Here is an 18,973-nt window from a genome sequence, read left to right as displayed (position 1 = left end):
ACTCAGGTACTCCTGAATCCAAGGCCGGTGCTCTATCCACTGCGCCATCTAGCTGCCCCAACAGTTTTTAAAAGTAGTAAAAACTATTAACAACCTTATGAAAGAAAAAAAAATGCTCCAAACAACTAATTATAAGACAAATACACATTAAAACAGCTCTGAGGTTTCATTTCACACCAGCAAATTGGCAAAGGTGGCAAGAAAACAGTAATGGTCAATGTTGGAGAGGTTGTCAAAAGACAGGCACATGCAAACCACATTTTGAGGGGAGCTGTGAATTGATACAACCATTCTGGAAAGCACTTTGTATTAATGTAAATAAATCAACTAACATGGTCATATCATTTGACCCAGAGATTTCATTGCTAAGCATATAGCCTGTGGAGGTCACAGAAGAAAAAAAGAAAGACTGTATATACCAAATACTTGGAGCAGAATTATTTGTGCTAGAAACAAAGTGGACACCCATCAAGCTGGGAAAGGCTAAATAAATTCTGGTACATGAATGTAATTTACTATTAGTAAGTCATAAGAAAGAATAAACAGGATGAATACAGAAAAGCATGGACTTCCATAAACTGGTGCAAAATGAAGTGAATCAAGGAAAACAGTATGCACAGTGACTAGAACAATGTAAATGGAAAGAAAAACCACAAAACAAATAAAAGTGAATGTTGTAAAATTATGATGAGAAAGCTTGGCCTCGAAGAAAAATTGGAACAAGACACCTGACCTCTACTCAGAGGTGGGGGTCCATGGGCATGGAATATTTCACATAACAGATGGGGGGGGTGATGTACTGATAGGTTTTACTGATTTTTGTTTTCTCTTTCCCCCATTTTTTCCTTTTTTTTTCTCCTTCCCTTTTCAAAAAAAGTCCTTCTTGGGGCAGCTAGGTGGCGCAGTGGATAGAGCACCGGCCCTGGAGTCAGGAGTACCTGAGTTCAAATTCGGCCTCAGACACTTAACACTTACTAGCTGTGTGACCCTGGGCAAGTCACTTAACCCCAATTGCCTCACTAAAAAAAAAAAAAAAAGTCCTTCTTAAATGAGATGGCTCTTTGACAGGAAAGAGAAGAAGGGATGTGGAGGAGCAGAAGAGTAGACTATACAAAAACAAAATATATCTCCCAAAATCAATTATATCCCAAGCACTCAGCAGGACATTTGGCACAAAGTGTTCAAGAAATGGTTTTCTATTCATTCATTTTCCTTCCTCACTATGTTCTTTACTTATCTCATTTTATATCATGTCATATCATAGATCTAGAATCACAGGAGACCATGCAACAATCTTATTTACAGAAAGGGGAACTGAGGCATGGGGTTTTGAAGGTCACACAAGGATTAAGTACTAGAGGTGAGATTTGAACCAAGGTCTTCTGATTCCAGAAACAGTGTTCTTTCCAATGATGTCTTCCTTATTCCATCTACATAGCTTTCCTTCATTTTCCTTTTCTCCCTCCATTAGCATTCTCCCTTATACCCCATCTTATTCTTCAAGCTCGAAAATCCTTACCATGTCCCTCCCTCCTCCTCTCCTCTCTTCTAACTTCTTTGTACCTCCTCTATCCTTCCTTTGATTCCTCTCTCATCTCCTCATCTCTTGATTTTCTCACTCCTTTAACGAGCACACAATTATGCAACAAATAAAGAGCTTTGATGTTTATAGGAACTATAAGTAGAGGAAAGGTTTCCTCTCAGCAAGACAGTCAGAGGATTTCTGTTTTGCTCTGGTGCTTTTGAGGCAGAAAGATGAAGCCAGCTAAATTGTCTGTGGAAACTACTGGCAAGGTAAGTAGACAGTGTATTTCAGGAAATTTATTCTCATACTTCAGTTTTATAAAGTAGAGAGAGGAGTGGTGATCTCACTAACTGAAGAACTTTATCTTAAAAAATCATATTGAGTTACTCATATAGGCAAGAATGATTATTATTGATGTATTACTGATCATCTTTTGTGAATCAAATTATTTTAAAATATGAACTTTATTGCAAAAAAAAAAAGCTCTTTCTCTTTAAAGAAATCCTTTGGTAAAAATCCTTTGGATAATGTTTTTAAATCTAATCATCTCTAATTTGCATTGATAGAGTGATAGAGCTAGAGTCAGGAAGACCTGAGTTCAAGTCCTACCATACATAACAGTGGGGCATCCGAGGACGAATCACTTGATTTCTTAGGACTTCAGGCAAGGTAGAGTGGGAGTGTTGGGTTTGGAATCAGAGGGCCCTGGTCTCAAATCCTGGCTCTGTCACTTACCACCTTCATGACTTTGGGTCTCACTTTAGTCATCTATAAAATAAAGGTCTTGGATTAAGTGAGTCCAAAAAATCTCTTCCAGTTCTAAAACTACAGCAGGAGAATTGCTGATCTGCATTGGTGGAGTCCGCATAGAGAGTCGCATATAGTGATAAAAACAGAGATCCACCCGCTCTCAAAAAACTTCCCCCAAAATGATGAATTGGGGGACAGTATGACATTTATTGGGCATACAAAGCAAGTGTGGTAAGAATAAGTATGGGAAGATGAAACCTTAAGGAAAGAAAGGATCACAAAGGGTCCTGCCCCTAGATGAAAAGAAAAGAATGTAAAATCCTGAGCATTTTTAGGGGGTTGCTTTTCCTGAGCGAAACAGAACATCTATATTTTTATGATTATACGATGGTGATGGATTCCTGTCTTCTCAGCTATGGAGTGAGGTAAGAAGTACTGATTATCCTGCAAAAGTTTAGACCCTTCATTCTCAATTCTGCTCTCTTGAAAGTTTAACCGCTGGAAGGAACGATTCACATTCATATAGCACATAATTAACAAAGACATTTCCGTACACTCTATTTCTTTGAGGCTCTCACCAATCCTGTTGTGACACAGGAGAACAGGGATTAGGATTCCCATTTCACAGAAGACCTGAGCCCGAGAGAGATGAGGGACTCGTTCCAGGTCATCTGATTTACAAATGGTAGAGGCGAGGTGTGAAATCAGGGCTTCACATACTAGATCTTTTATGCTTTCCAATACACAAAAGTTGTGGAAATGTGTAAAGCACATGACTGAAAAACTATCAACCTAAGCAAATTTCATCCAGCAGCAAGTGTAGAAAGAAATCCATGTTCTAAATTATGTACATTGGCTACTGTCATGATATAATATCTAGTCAATGGTGCAATAGATACGGTGCTGAACCTGGAGCCAAGAAGACCCAAATTCAAATCAAGAAAGCCTCTGTCTGCCTCAGTTTCCTCATCTGTAAAATGAGGATAACAGTAGCACCTAATTCCTGGGGTTGTTGTGAGGATCAAATGAGAGAATATTTGTAAGGCTCTTAGCACAGTACTTGGCACTCAGTAAGCACTTCTCAACTACTTCTTTCCTTCCTTGAGATCTCCATTTTTGAATTTAACAAAAATGTATGGGTTAGGAAACCATCCCCACTTTGAAAAGATACCAAGAGAGAGAATTAGCATGTCTTTAGTAATAGATGTCAAGCATGACTTCGGAATATATCCAGTCTTGTACTGTTCTATTGATTGCATAGGTTATCATATGCAGGGCAGCCATTGCTTGGAGAAGTAATGCTCCCTTGTCTATTGAGGAAGTAGAAGTGGATCCACCAAAGGCTGGAGAAGTTCGAATTAAGGTAAAGTTGTTATTTATGATTATCTCCTAATGATTAAAAACTCAATAGAAATTCCTGTCTCAGAAAATGAAGACATAGAGGTTTTAGACCTATATATGTCTTTTTTCCATCATTCAAAAGTTCATTCATCTTCCCTGTTTAGACTGCCTCCCTTCAAATCCGACCACAGACACTTAACACTGTTTGTCTCAGTTTGCTCATCTGTAAAATGATCTGGAGAAGGAAATGAGAAACCACTCCAGTATCTTTGCCAAGAAAACCTCAGATGGGGTCATGAAGAGTCAGGCATGACTGAACAACAAACTGGGGTGAAGGGTACAGCTTGTTTTATCAGCCATAACATGCATTAGGTTAGATCTGTCTGATCAAGCTAAGAATGTCAGCCAAGGGACTGGAGAAAAGACAGGAAGTTCACCAGAACCAGAACAGAATCTGTGGAATTTTCAAATAGCAGTTTTGCTGGTTCTCTTTAGAACTGCATGCTTTCCCAGTCTTCCTTGCTCATACCTCAACCAACCATCTGAGGATAACTGGGCCACAAAAAGAACAGGTGATACCTAGGACAACAAAGTCAGGGGGCAACTGCCTGGATGTCATCAATGACAATATAATTTATAATGCAAAAAGGAGCAGGGGAACCCTCAAACCTGGAGGTCCTAGGACAGGTGCAGATTTTGTTGTTGGTCCTCACCTATGGAGGATCAAATCCTAAAATATGTCTAATATAATTTGCCATAGTGTATTTATATAAGCATGCAAATGTATATATATATATGTATGTGTATATGTATGTATGTATACACACATATTTATACAAACAGCCATATATAGCTATTCAACTCTCCTCAGCTGTTCCAATTTCCTTGGGAAAATTGAAAAGATGCAATTTATTGGTTCTAGGTTGGAATAACCCCATCACAAACACAATGAATGAATTTGCATATCTAGAATCAAATCCAGCAGGCCACCTAACTCCAAATATTAAAGAAGAAAGACAACAATAAAGACTGCAGGGGCGGGGGGGGGGGCAGCTAGGTAGCACAATGGATAAAACACCAGCCCAGAATTCAGGAGGACCCGAGTTCAAATCCAGTCTCAGGCACTTGACACTTACTAGCTGTGTGGCCCTGGGCAAGTCACTTAACCCTCATTGCCCCCCCCCAAAAAAAAACACTGAAAGACAGGGATGGAGTCGAGAGAGAGACAGACAGAGACAGAGACAGAGAGACAGAGCACTGAATTGGAATCCTGCCCCGCAAAGTTGAATAGCTGTGGCAAGCAACCTCTCAGAGCCTCCTTGTCCTTATCTGTAGAAACAAGGAGGTTACCCTAACTGCACTAAACACATCACAGGGTCGTTGTGAGGTAAGTGCTCAAGAAACATTAAAACACTCTTGAAATATGAGTTGCTATCAAATCTTTTGCCCTCTGCAAATGTAAGAACCTATGAATTCCTTTCTCTAAACTCCCCAGGGCTGTTTGTTTGTTTGCTTGCTTACTTTTTGAAGGGAATTAGGGATATCAAGGGTCACCAAGTGACAAGTGTCAGAGGCCAAATTTGAACTCAAGTCCTCCTGACTCCAGGGCTGGTGCTCTACCAACTGGACTACCTAGCTGCCCCGACTCCCCACTTTTACAAACACAAACATTCTCATATATATAGAATAAGAAAGAGGATTATAGATAAGAAACTTTAAACATCTGGTGTTATAGGGTTTTCAAATATATTATGCAAGTTGACATATGCTAGCTTTCAGTGAATCTCTAATATTGTAGAAAGAAAATTATCTATTGTATTTGATATCATTGAATTGTCATGCAGGTTATATCTTCAGGAATCTGTGGTACAGATAATCACATAATAGAAGGAACATTAAAAACACCTTTACCTGCAATTCTGGGACACGAAGGAGCTGGGGTAGTAGAAAGTATTGGAGAAGGTGTGAGCAGTGTCAAACCAGGTGAGGATGTTTGATGTCAGAAGCTTCTCTTTTCTGCCTCTCTAAAAAAATGATCAAATTCTCTACCAAAAGGAAATTTTGAAGTAGATTAACAGATATCTAAGTAGATTATAAAACAGATATGGAAGAGACTTGGTGATACTGTCACATTGCAATGTCTTCTGCTAGATTACAAACATTCCCAAGTGTAAAAAAACTGTCTGTCTTTTTTTTTTTTTTTTACTTTTAAAAAGTACCTTTATTGAGGGCAGCTAGGTGGCACAGTGGATGAAGCACCGGCCCTGGATTCAGGAGAACCCAAGTTCAAATTCGACCTCACACACTTAACACTTACTAGCTATGTGATTCTGGGCAAGTCACTTAACCCTCATTGCACCAGAAAAAAAACCCAAAACAACAAAAAAGTACCAGTGTGTCTGTCTTAATTTTGTATCCAAGCAAAAGGTCTTATAGTCAAATAATATTTCTTAACTAGGAACTAGTTGAATGTAATTTCTCTAGATGCAGAGACTGTGCCCCTCAGACAAAGAACCTGGGAAGAAGTGAGGGAAAGGGCAGTCTGTCTATGCCTGTATATAAGTCAGTAATGGAGGAAACTCAGGCAGAGGATGTAAAATGAGTCTTGGATTTGAACTACAAAGTGTAGGGATGGCACCCAGATCACAGTAGCTTCTGCAATTCCCCCTCCTGGATGCTTTGGCAAGACTGGATAGGGGCAGCTAGGTGGCGCAGTGGATAGAGCACCGGCCCTGGAGTCAGGAGTACCTGAGTTCAAATCCAGTTTGAAACACTAGCTATATGACTGAGCAAGTCATTTAGCCTTTTTCTGCCTTGGTTCCTTCAACTGGAAAATGAGAAGAATAACTGATCTCTCTCACAGGTGTGATGTGAAGATCAAATGAGATAATACTTGTCAGGGGCTTAGCACAGTGTCTGCTATAGAGTTAAGTGCTTAATAAATGCTTGTTCCTTTCCCTTCCCCCTTATGTCCCATGGAGGAAAATCCCTTCAAAGGTCAAAAGCAAAATCAAATGCATGTGCCTGAAGCAAGAGAGAAAGAAAAGTGAAAATTCCTAGCACAGTTTTTGATCTATGACGGAAACCATGCTTAGTGTCAGCCTGTCCAGACAACTCCTAGGGCCCACCTTCAGGAGAAATCAAAAGAAAGTTTTCCAGGTGCTTCCTGCTCTAGCATCAGAGGGCATTCTGGGGCATCCTCCTAGCTCTCTGTGCCTTGTTTTGCCTTTCAGGAAAAAGAAAATTGGATGTTGCCCCTCAGCTCTACCCCTTTGTGGTTGAGAGCCAATGATTTTACATTAGTCCATTGGTCAGTTATACCTCTATCAAATCTCAGGGCTCCGGTTTCCCATCCCACTGACTTCTCCCCTTTGTCCATACATCCCTTTATCCCATATCAAAGCCCTGAAGATCAATTTCAGCTCCCAAAAGGGAGCAGGTAGTGCTTTCCTTTGGACTTTTCACTCACAGATCCACCCCAGGAGTTTTCACTGTTATAAAACCAGAATTCAGACTGCACAGTTGCTCTCTCTCTCTCTCTCTCTCTCTCTCTCTCTCTCTCTCTCTCTCTCTCTCTCTCTCTCTCTCTTTCTCTCTCTCTCTCAGCACCAGGCAACAACCAAAAGCCCCCTGCCCACCACAGCTTTAAACATGGTTTTGTTTCTTGGAAATTCCCCTCCCCAAAAGAAAAAAGAGACACTGGTCAGAAGCATTAAATTCTGGAGACAGGACAAGAAAGATGAGGTTTGAAAACAGACCATTGGATTTGACAAGGAAGGAGGCAATTCATGAGAGGGCAGGATCAGCTCACTGATAAGTCTGGGGAAAAAATTACAAAAGTGATTGATTGGGGTAGCTGGTGGCGCAATAGATAAAGCATTGGCCTTGGATTCAGGAGGACCTGATTTCATATCCGACCTCAGATATTGACACTTGATAGCTGTGTGACCCTGGGCAAGTCACTTAACCCCCATTGCCCCATCCCCCCCAAAAAATTTTTAAGTGATTGATACAGAGAGGAAGTAAAATAGAGTGAGGGTCTAGTGCTAGTCAAGGGACAAACGTTCATTCGAACTTTGTGAGGTATTTTTATGAAATCCAATATATACAACTTGCTGAATCGTCTCCACATTATTTTGATGCTATTCAATTTTTCTTTTTATCCACGATAATGATCATTTTGTTCTGTTTTCTTCCCTAGGAGATAAAGTCTTATTGACTGCAGTACCTCAATGCCGAAAATGTGACTCCTGCTTACATGCCAAAGGCAACTGTTGCCTGAAGGAAGAGTAAGTGCCCTCCTATCACTAATTCTACTAACACTTTTACCCAGAGCTGATGGATCTCATTTCTCTTTGTGTGGATCTGTGTCTGTTTGTCTCCCTGGAATAGTATATTTTCTCCTGTTGGATTGATGCTTGATGGTACCAGCAGATTTACATGCAGAGGAAGGAAAGTGCATAACTTTTTTGGAACAAGTACATTTACTGAATACACTGTGATGCATGAGATCTCAGTAGTAAAAATTAATGATGCTGCACCCTTGGAGAATGTGTGTATAATAGCCTGTGCAATCCCAACAGGCTATGGAGCTGCAGTTAATACAGCACAGGTGAGCATATTTTGACGGGCAGTTCTGTGGACAAGACTTTCCCTAATCAATGCCAAGACATGGCTGAACCAAGCAAAATGGTCAAGGAAGTAGCCTTGTAAAGACTCAGGCCGACTGTGCAGAAAATGGCTTCTCCTTTGAGGATGCAGGCATGTTTCACTGGAGTCTCACTAGGAATTTGTCTCTTTCATGTACAGGTTACCCCTGGGTCCACCTGTGTGGTCTTTGGACTTGGAGGTGTTGGCTCTGCAGTTGTTCTGGGGTGCAAAGCAGCTGGTGCTGCCAGGATCATTGGCATTGACATCAACGAAGGGAAATTTGCCAGAGCAAAAGCTCTTGGGGTCACTGATTGCCTTAATCCTCGAAACTTCAAGAAGCCCATCCAAGAGGTGGTGGTGGAAATGACTGGATTTGGTGCTGACTTTACCTTTGAGGCGATTGGCACTATCGAAACCATGGTATGTTATCTGTGGGCACAGAGAGAAGGTGTTTTAGGTCAGCAAGTAGCCACATAGTAAACTAATTGAACTTTACCAAAAATTTGCACTTAAAAGAAAAAAAAATAACCAAATAAACATGAAGAATTAATTTCAGTGTTCTGTGTAATGGAATGTTTTGAAGTCATTGTAACCACCCATTGTACCCAGTGATATAGCATTATAGTACACAAAGTTTAAATATATGAAGGACCAAAAAAAAAGCATTAATAAATATACAGAGGACCAATCAGAGATGAGTCCCTACATGTAGAAAGGGCTGTCTCCGACATGTGGCATGGAGGTATCATTGTGTGGCTCAAAGGGAGGATAAAGAGATATCTCTAGCCTCTCTCCCCCCCAACAAAGGGGTGGTATAATGCTTTTCCCCCTCTGCACCACCTCATTCTCTAGGGAGGGGAGGAGATTAGTTCCATACTTTAGTTCCTAGAAAGCATAGCCCCAGTTCTAAGATCAAACCTCACCCAAGGATTGAGTCCCAAGCACTCCAACTTCTCAGGGTTTCCATGCTTGGCTGGCTGACTACATCACCCCACCTGGACTCCTGGTTCCAAAGTCACCATGGCTCATTCTCAGCTCTAGGAGGATCACCTCTGGCACTTGAAACTGAGGACAAACCACAAAGAACAGAAACAAGCACCACTTGCTTTTCCCTTCTCACCTATTCAGTTCATGCATCCAAATTGGGCACAACCCATAAAGGTCACTGAAAAGAGTGCAGATGAAAAGATGGTGGGAAAGAGAGGGAACACCTCAGTCTCACCAGTTTTAAAGACAGTTAATCAAACTGGGCATGCTCTAAAAGCCTAGTCTACAATAAAAATCTCTCTGTGTTGTGACCCTGGGCAAGTCACTTAACCCTCATTGCCCCACAAAACAAAACAAAAAACAAAAACAAAATCTCTCTGTGTCTCTCTTTCTGTCTCTGCATGTTTCTGTGTCTCAATCTCTATACCTGTGTCTCTGTCTCTGTCTCTCTTTCTTCCTCTCAAGATCTTTCCTCCTTTCTCTCTCATAATGTCTCCGTTGCTGTCTCAGTCCCTCATATTCTTTGTCTCACATTCTCTCTCTCTGTCTCTGTCACTGTCTTTTAGGTCCAATCTCTCTCTCTCTCTCTCTCTCTCTCTCTCTCCTTATCCTTTCATGTTTTTTTTCAGTCTCCATCACTTTTTCTCTCTGCTAGTCTATATCTTGGCTTCTCTTTCCCTCTCTTCCTGACCCTGCCTGTCAAGAAATGTAATAGACAAAAGAAGGAAGGAACACTAAAGGGATGGGAATGTAGGTAGAAAGACATGAGACAGAGGAAGAAACAGAACAGACAAATGGTAGTAGAGAGAAAGAAGGGAAGTAGAAGAAAGGGTATAGAGGGAGTAGACATGAGAGGCATGAGCTACAACAAATACTCCATGACATGCCTCAAGCAAGTTAGGATGCAGACAAATGAAGACATACTCTAATTATTTAAAGATATATTTTCTTCAAAAGAATTGGAATGAGGGATAAAGCACAGGGAAAGGGAAAGCAGGTGACAAGGGACACCCCAAGGCAAATGTCACCTAGTTTGACACATTACCCCAATCAAGAAATGGGAGTTTATGATCCAATCTAACTCATGTGGCTCAAATGAATAGGATGTGGCTTAAACTAGGCATTAATTCTATTGGTTCTCATGACAGTGAGCTTCACAATGGAATAACTCTATGTGACCTAGAGATGGGACTGAAGTACTCACAATTGTATTGTTAACCCTAGGTTTCTGCTCTGGAATCCTGCAACCTGAGTTATGGTGTCTGTGTTATTATTGGATCATCACCAACAAAATCCCAGCTCTCTTTTGACCCAATAAAGCTACAGTCTGGCCGGATCCTGAAAGGATGCTTGCTAGGAGGTAGGAAGAAAACTTGAAATGACCAGGGGTTTGAACTCTAACAGTTCCCTTTGAATTTTCCTGAAACTTGGACAACATACATGTCCCTCATTGAGATATATGGATATAGCAGCTAACATTTATAGAATAAGAGAGAGGAATGAAGTCAGTCAATAAATCAGTGAAACAATAAACACTTAATAAGCATCTCCTATGTACCAGGTATATACTAGGCCCTGGTAAAGAGAAAGCCAATATAGAGAAAGCTAAAAGTATCTCTATCCCCTTTCTAAAGGTGTGGATGTGCTGGAAGCACCTTAAGCCAGGTCACAAAAGCTGATTCTTAAGTTTTCAGTGTAAATATTTACATGTCTGAAATTGGAATGTGTTACAAATCAGAGCTTGCTTTATTGTTTTCTATATTGGCTAGGCTCAAGAAAGTGATGGATAAAATGTTAAATATGTGAATTTAATTAAAATTTCTGTCCTCTCTACAATTGGGATTTTTTTTTGAGAATCAGTTATTAAACATTATTAAACATTTGCGAGCACCTCCCTGACTAAAGAGTATTATTAAGGTATAGCAAGGAGCAGCAAAATCTAGCAGAATGATAAATACTGATTAGTATTAGAAGCAACTTAAAACTGGTCATGATCATCTGAGGCTGTTGTCAGTAAATAAACCATTCCACAAGCATTTATTCCAGAAGATAAAGGAGTTAGGATTATAACAAATAATAACCTACCCAGAAAAACTGAATATAATCCTTCGGGGGGAAATCATGTTTAATGAAACAGAGGGTTTCCAATCATTCCTATTGAAAAGACCAGAGATAAATAGAAAATCAGACATTCAAACTCAAGACTCAAGAGAAGCATGAAAAGGTAAATGTGGAAACAAAATCATAAAGGACTCATCAGGGTTAAACTATTTATATTCTTTTCCTGGAAGATATATAAATGTATATATGCATAATTTTTAAATAGAATTTTATTTGTTCCAATTATGTGTAAAGATAATTCTAACATTCATTTTTTAAAATGTTGAGCTCAAAGTTTTTCTCCCTCTCCCCTGAGACAATAATCAATTTGATATAGTTTGTGTATGTGCAATAATATAAATCATATTTCTATATTTGTCATGTTGTGAAGGAACAAACAGACAGGAACAAACCAATAGGAAAGAATAAAGTGAAAATATTTGCTTTTATTGGCATTCCACCTCTACCACTACTTTCTCTGGATATGGATAGCATTTTCCATCATGAATCCTTTGGATAGATATCGTTTCTTAGAATTTTATTATTATTATTAGGCAGTTAGAAGGAGTCTACATAGACAAAGGGCAAAGGTGTAAGTTGATTACATTTGGATGGTCTCAAAAAAAGTTAAGGAATAAAAAAGAAGGAAACACTTTGAGGAGGGGAAGAGAAAGGAAGAATGGGGGAAATTATTTCATATAAAAGAGGCATTCAAGGAAATGCTTTTACACTGAGGGGGGGAAATGGCACAGGGGGCAAAACAGGAAATGCCTAAGCTTCACTGTCCAAAGAAGTGGTTCAAATAAGAAAGACTATATAGACATCTCTCTTACCCAACAGGGAAGTAGGAATGGAAGAGAATAAAAGAAAGGGGTGGATGAGGTGATTAAAGGGATGGTAGATGAAGGGAAACAGTGGTCAGAAGCAAAACAGACTTTTGAGGAGGAACAGGGTAAAAAGAGAGAAAGATGAAGAGAAGACAATAGGAGGGAGAGAAATGCACAATTCACAATCTTAACTATGAATGGGAATAGCATGAACTTATTCATAAAAAGCAAGTGGATAGCATAATGAAATAGAAATTAAAATCCAACAATATGTTATTCACAAGAGACACACTTGACACAGAAAGACACACACAGAGTTAAAATAAAGGGCTGGAGCAGAATCTATTCTATTTCAGCTGAAGTAAAAAAAAAGGCAGAGATAGAAATCATGATATCAGACAAAGCGAAAAGCAAAGGCAGATCTAATTAAAAGAAATAATCAGGGAAACTACATTTTGCTAAAAGGTACCATAGACAATGAGGAAATATCAAAAATTTTTACATCAAGTTTCTTTGATGAAGCCATCATTTCTTAAACATACAGGGAACTATATAAAATTTACAAAAAATAATAGCCATTCATCAATTGATAAATGGACAAAGAATATAAACAGGCAGTTTTCAAAAAAATGAAAGCTATCTATAGTCATTTTTAAAATGCTCTAGTCTCCATCATTATTGTATATTAAAACAACTCTGAGGTACTACCTCACACCTATCAGATTTTCTAATATAACAGAAAAGGAAAATTACAAATGCTGGAGGGGATGTTTAACAATAGAGAAACTAATGCACTGTTGGTTTGAGTTGTGAACCAGTCCAATCATTCTGGAGAACAATTTGAAACTATACCCAAAGGGCTATAAAACTGGGTATACCCTTTGATCTAGATATACCACTACTATGTCTGTGCCCAAAAAAATCAGAAGGAAAAAAAGGACATATATGTACAAAAATATAGCGACTCTTTTTGTGGTGGCAAAGAATTGGAAATTGGGAAGATACTCAAGGGAGCAATGGCTGAGTAAGTTGTGGTATGAGGTGGATGGTATCAGAAAAACCTGGGAAGACCTCTATGAACTGATGCAGAGTGAAGCAAGAAAAATCAAGAGATCATTATACACAGTAATATCAATGTTATAGTAATGATCTACTATGAAAGTCTTAGCTCCTCTTAATCAATACAATGATCCAAGTCAATTTTGAAAGACACACTGAAAAATGCTATTCACTTCTAGAGAAAGAACTGATAAAATCTTATTACAAATTGAAGTTTTGGGTTTTTTTTACTTTTTAAATGTTCTTTTTTTTGGAATGTTTTAGAAATATAGAAATATGGAAATATGTCTTGCATTATTTCACACATATAATGTATATATTGCTTGCCTTGTCAATAGATGGCCAAGAAGCTAAAGGGAAGGAGAGAATTTGAAACTCAAAAATGTTTTTACTATTAAAAATAAATAATAGATTTGTTACACTTTTAAAAAACAACTCTGAATGCTGCAGAGAGTCAAGAAGGAGGAAACCAAAAAAGGGCACTGAATACAATAAATATTCAATTCCTTGCATACAGATTATGAACACTGTGCTGTGCAGGGCCAATCCTAGCTCAAAGCAAGGGTCCTAGTCCTGTGAACAAGTCAAATCTGGTTCTTCCTCAAAGTCCTACTCTGGAATAAATCATTGGATGGGAAAGAAAAAGAAAAAGAAAAAGAAAAGTTCATATCCAAGTAAAATAAAGGAGAAATCTTCATGTAGAAGATAGTATTTGAGCTAGATCTTGGAGGATTGCTTGGAGAAGAAGGGGATAATAAGGAACTTTTAGCCATATAGAACAAAGACGCAGAGGTAGGAAAGCACAGTATGAAAGCAGAATACAGAAAGGGATCTAGTTTGGTGGCAGAGGGGATGTGTAGGGGTAATGTGATGTGGTGGATAGAGCACTATTCAGAAGCAACATGACCTGAGTTCAAATCCTCCCTCAGACACTTCTGAACTGTGTGATCCTAAGCAAGTTACTAACCTCTTTGGACCTCAGTTTCTTCATCTGTAAAATGAGAAGGTTGGACTCGGTTTGTCTGTTCCAGCTCTCCGATCTGTGACCCTATGGTTTTTGATCCTAAGTAAGATGAATTAAACACAGAATGGTGTAAAACTTTGGATGACCAGATCACGCATTTGATCTTTATTTAATAGGTAGCAGGATGCCATTCAAAATCTTTAAGAAGAGAAGTAACATGAACACTCAGGAAATGAAGAGTAAATCATGACCAAGAGACCCATGAGGAGTCCCTTCTAATGTTTCTCCTAAGCAATCAATTAGCTTATTGTGTTGTACGGAAAAGAATATGAAAGGAAGACTCTTACACTACTCTCAATGGATAGTTCTATGTTCATTATTGTAGAGTATATTGGAATTTACTTGATCCATTGAGGTGACCTAATTGTTCATGCACCATTATTATCTGTTTGTCCTGTGACAGAGTATAAAACCAGAGACCATATTCCTTTGTTAGTGAATGATTACATGAAAAAGAAGATTGATGTGGACTCAGTGATAAGCCATAAATTGCCTTTCATCAAAATCAAGGAAGGGTTTGATCTCCTCCAATCAGGAAAATGGTAAGAGTTTTGTTTAGTAATCTTTGTGCCTGACATTTATATGAAAAAAAAATTACAGTGAAAATGAGGAATCCCTTCTCACAAGATCCTACATGAGTTAGAAGTAGATGGGAGGGCGGCCCTGAGGGAGGAATCAGGCAATGTGGCATCCCCTACCAACTTCTCTACTAGTTAGCTGTGTGATAGAACAAAGCCTGTCCTTTCATCTCACTCTACCTCCATTTAATCATTTGATATAAAGTTGGCATAATAATCCCTCTCTGTCCTATTTTATAGGGATCTTCAGAAGATCACATGTCAATCAAAATGAAAACTTGAAATTAAATACACCATTTAGGTTCCTGTTACTAATATTGGCATGGCAAGTTTAAAAGTATAAGTAAACACATTGAAAATTTCAATTGAAATACGTGAAAATATGCAATGTTAGGATTGCTTCAGGTCTGAAATTATTTGTGGGGTGTGTACAGAGAGAGGAGGTTTGAAAGGTAGGGTTGCACCAGATGGTGAAAGATCTTAAATGACAGGCAGAGAAATGGGAAATAATAATTTTATACAAGGGACCTAAAGCACTCTTGGAAAACCTTCTTGTGGACTGTGTATATTTATTAAAATCAGCTGTCCTCCATGCTATTGAGTTTCCCGCTAATTTAGCCATGGTGATGGCTTCCATTATCAATGGTGCAGTGGCAAGAGCATCACCTTAGAAGCTCAATGGCAAAGGGAGGCAGTATGTTGCTTCTACCCTTTGGATTCTCAGGCTTCCTCCCACATTGATGGAATCCCTGGATCACTTACATTCTCCCTGGAATGTTAATATACTCTGAGACCTAGGCTGTGTATTATTGATGCTGTTCAATACAACATACATATTAGGAAATTTCCCCACCCCACATTCTTCTATGATGGATTATTGATCTGTGCAGAGAATCAACATCAGGGGAAAGAGAAGGAAGGGGGCCTTTGATTCTTCACTCCACTGTTGAAGCCAGAGACTATGTTAGGTCCAGGTCACTTGCTGTTCCCTTCTCAGGTGGCAATATTTGATGGAGATAGACCAGAAATGGAAGTGGAGAATAGGGGCTGTTCAAAGCACTTGATGATTCTTTTTAAATATAATTTTTATTTTATTTTACTTTTGTCTATTAAGAAGAATTCATTTTCTCTCCTTCCCTTCCAATTGAAAAGAAAAGAAAAAGAAACCCCTTATAACAAAAATGCACAGACAAGGAATACAAACACCCAAATTGTCTATGTCCAGAAACATATGGCTAAACAATTGTTTTTGCACTTCTATGTTTCAGCATTCGCTGTGTCCTGTTGTTCTGAGATCCTAGTGGATGAAAGGGGAATGCAAATATTAGGAGACATCCTTCCTTGCTGGAGCATCATCTTCTTGGGGTCTTCCTGTAGATCAGGACTGGGGTTGGAAACTTGGTACTTCCTAGAACAGCAGCAAATGGAATAAATTACTTCTGAACATCATGCTATTAAAAGATGTTTGTTTTAAATCTGTGTACAAAGTTGGTTTGGAGGGGCAGCTAGGTGGCTCAGTGGATAGAGCACCGGCCCTGGAGTCAGGAGGACCTGAGTTCAAATCCAGCCTCAGACACTTAACACTTACTAGCTGTGTGACCCTGGGCAAGTCGTTTAACCCCAATTGCCTCACTAAAAAAAAAAAAAATAGCAAAGTTGGTTTGGAACTTAAAAGAGAAAAATGTGAGGGTTTTGTTCTTGATGAGTTGGATCTTTTTCTGTCTAATGATCTCGATATAGGTTAATACTCTCCTATAAGGAAAGGTTTCCAACAAGTTAAAAATACGAAGGCCCATCCTTAAGTTAGTGCGAATTCTGCACTGTCTCATAAGGACTACACTTGCATTTTTAGATCTTGACTGGGATAGTTCTATGCCCAAAGCAAAGACTTTACTCCTCATCTTTCAGCTGAGTAACAAAAATCCTGTGCTTTTACTTCCCCAACAAACACTTCCTGACAATCCAGATTCTAAGGACTTTGTTAAAGTTACAGCTGGCTGGTCCATCTCCCCAGTTTCATCCTGTGAGAAGAAAACAGACCTCAGCTCTATGGCCCCTGACACAATTGTGGAGGAGTTTTGTAAAAGCCCTAGCCCAGTTACTCCTGGTAAGATGGCAGTACCTCTTATAGCTCACTTGTCAGCAAGACATTTCTGGCACCTTTTGTCCATCCACTGTTCACTTTTCCCCAGGCTGGCATAGGGTGGAACTTCACCACAACCATGACATTCCAGCTCCCACTTTTGTCTAGTCTGTCCCTCATTCCCTCCATACTACTGGCTCTTGGAAACCCTTGTTCCCTTCAAGCCTCAATTGAAATAGTACCTCCTTCTGGAAGCAGCTAGGTGGTACAGTGGGTAGAGTACTGGCCCTGAAGTTGGGATGGACCTGAGTTCAAATCTCACTTCAGACACTTACCCTGTGAACCTGGGTGATTCATTTAAACAGCCAGGGCCATCTCCAGTCATTCTGCTGTCTATCTTGCCATTGGACCCAGATGGCTCTGGAGGAGGGAGTAAGGTTGTTGACCTTGCACAGCTCTCCCTCACTTAAATCCAATTCATTGGAAGTCATGACATTACCTTGATACCATGGTCCTCTTTGAGAATGAAGGACAAACAACAGCAACAACCTCATGACCCTATTTGCTAGTGCACACCCCCCCCCCCATGCACTTATAGTCAGTGTATCCTTATCTTTGACTGAGTTGTATCCCAAAGTAAAATATAAGCTCCTCTAGAGCAGAAGAACCTCATCTTTCCAATATGTTCAGAGTCCATCATAGTGCCTCGGCCCTTCCTAACTGTCGGTTGCTTGATTACTTTTAGGACAAAAGACAATCACTGAAAGTTCATATGAATTCAAAGAACTGTGGTAGGAGAACCAATCTGGAGCCAACTTTTAATATGCAAGACCAATCCAATTCAAATAGTCTGCTATATTCCAGGTTCTGGGATACAAAGACAATAAAATCAATTCCTGCAATATGGACAGATACAAGTAAATCAAAATATGTTCAAAAGAATTTGATGGAGGAGTAACACCTCTACAAACTAGCCAGAGCCAGAGGTGTATCATCAAGCTAAGTACTAACTTCACTGAATCCATTACATCTGTGAATAACAACAGCAATAAGAATATCATTTCTATAGCACTTTCAGGCTTACAGAATGTTTACAAATAGTTTTTCATTTTATCCTCACAATAACCATTATCAACTATTACTATCTCAGTACTATCACCAGAGAGGTTTGGGGTTTTTTTTAATAGCAGACTTTTTTTTTCTTTTCTTTTCTTTTTTTTGGCCAGGCAATGAGGGTTAAGTGACTTGCCCAGGGTCACACAGCTAGTAAGTGTCAAGTGTCTGAGGCCAGATTTGAACTCAGGTCCTCCTGAATCCAGGGCTGGTGCTTTATCCACTGTGCAATAGCAGACTTTCGATTTATAATTTAGTTGCACAAGAAGGGTTGAGAAGAGAAAGGAGGGAAAGACATGCAAAAAGATTCTCTAACAAAGGTTTCATTTCAAAAATATAGAAGGAACTGGTTCAAATATATAAGAATAAGAGCAATTTCCCTATTGATAAGTAGTACTATAGATAGATAGATAGATAGATAGATAGATAGATAGATAGATAGATAGATAGATAGATAGATAGATAGGCAGTTTTCAAAAGAAAAATGTAAACCATATGAAAAAATGCTACAAGTCACTAATAATTAGAGAAATTCCAATTAAAGGAACTCTGAGGAACCTTACACACATCAGATTGACAAAAATGATAAACGCTTGAGTGACTGCAAGAAAATAGACACATCAAAGCACTATTTTGGAGCTACAAAATCATCCTTTCTAAAAAGCAATCTATAGTTAGGTCACAACAGATTGTGAATGCCTTCTGACCAGCAATATCACTGCTAGGCCTCTACTCCAACACACTCCCCACCCAAAAGAAAATAAAATTAAAGAAAGAAGAAAACTTACATATACAAATATTTACAGCAACACTTTTGTAGTAGTTTAGTAGTAGTAGTAGCAGTAACTGCAGCAGCAATGGCAGCAAAGAATTGTAAACTAAGCAAGTTTCCATTAATTGTGGAATAGCTGAAAAAAATTATGATACATTAATTTG

The 18,973-nt window shown here is 39.0% G+C and overlaps 1 protein-coding gene across 1 annotated transcript; it reads left to right on the top strand.

Annotated features, from left to right (window-relative positions):
* Window positions 1-1,715: 1,715 nt before the first annotated feature.
* Window positions 1,716-16,231, top strand: LOC122731497 (alcohol dehydrogenase 1-like). Its single transcript, XM_043971626.1, has 9 exons — window positions 1,716-1,794; window positions 3,537-3,638; window positions 5,461-5,599; window positions 7,818-7,905; window positions 8,009-8,228; window positions 8,426-8,686; window positions 10,478-10,613; window positions 14,667-14,805; window positions 16,110-16,231. The coding sequence occupies exons 1-9, from the start codon at window positions 1,756-1,758 to the stop codon at window positions 16,132-16,134; spliced, it is 1,149 nt and encodes a 382-aa protein (XP_043827561.1). The 5' UTR covers window positions 1,716-1,755; the 3' UTR covers window positions 16,135-16,231.
* The last annotated feature ends 2,742 nt before the right edge of the window (window positions 16,232-18,973 follow it).

This window comes from Dromiciops gliroides, chromosome 6 (genome assembly GCF_019393635.1).
Source record: "Dromiciops gliroides isolate mDroGli1 chromosome 6, mDroGli1.pri, whole genome shotgun sequence".
In the NCBI taxonomy this organism is placed as follows: Eukaryota; Metazoa; Chordata; class Mammalia; order Microbiotheria; family Microbiotheriidae; genus Dromiciops; species Dromiciops gliroides.
The sequence above is the reverse complement of the archived record's forward strand: the minus strand, read 5'-3'. Positions and strand labels throughout refer to the sequence as shown.

Coding starts and splice junctions, on each gene's coding strand:
- LOC122731497 (XM_043971626.1), top strand. CDS start 1,756: ATGAAGCCAGCTAAATTGTCTGTGGAAACTACTGGCAAG. Junction 3,639..5,460: donor CTGGAGAAGTTCGAATTAAG/GTAAAGTTGTTA, acceptor ATTGTCATGCAG/GTTATATCTTCAGGAATCTG. Junction 10,614..14,666: donor GAAAGGATGCTTGCTAGGAG/GTAGGAAGAAAA, acceptor GTCCTGTGACAG/AGTATAAAACCAGAGACCAT.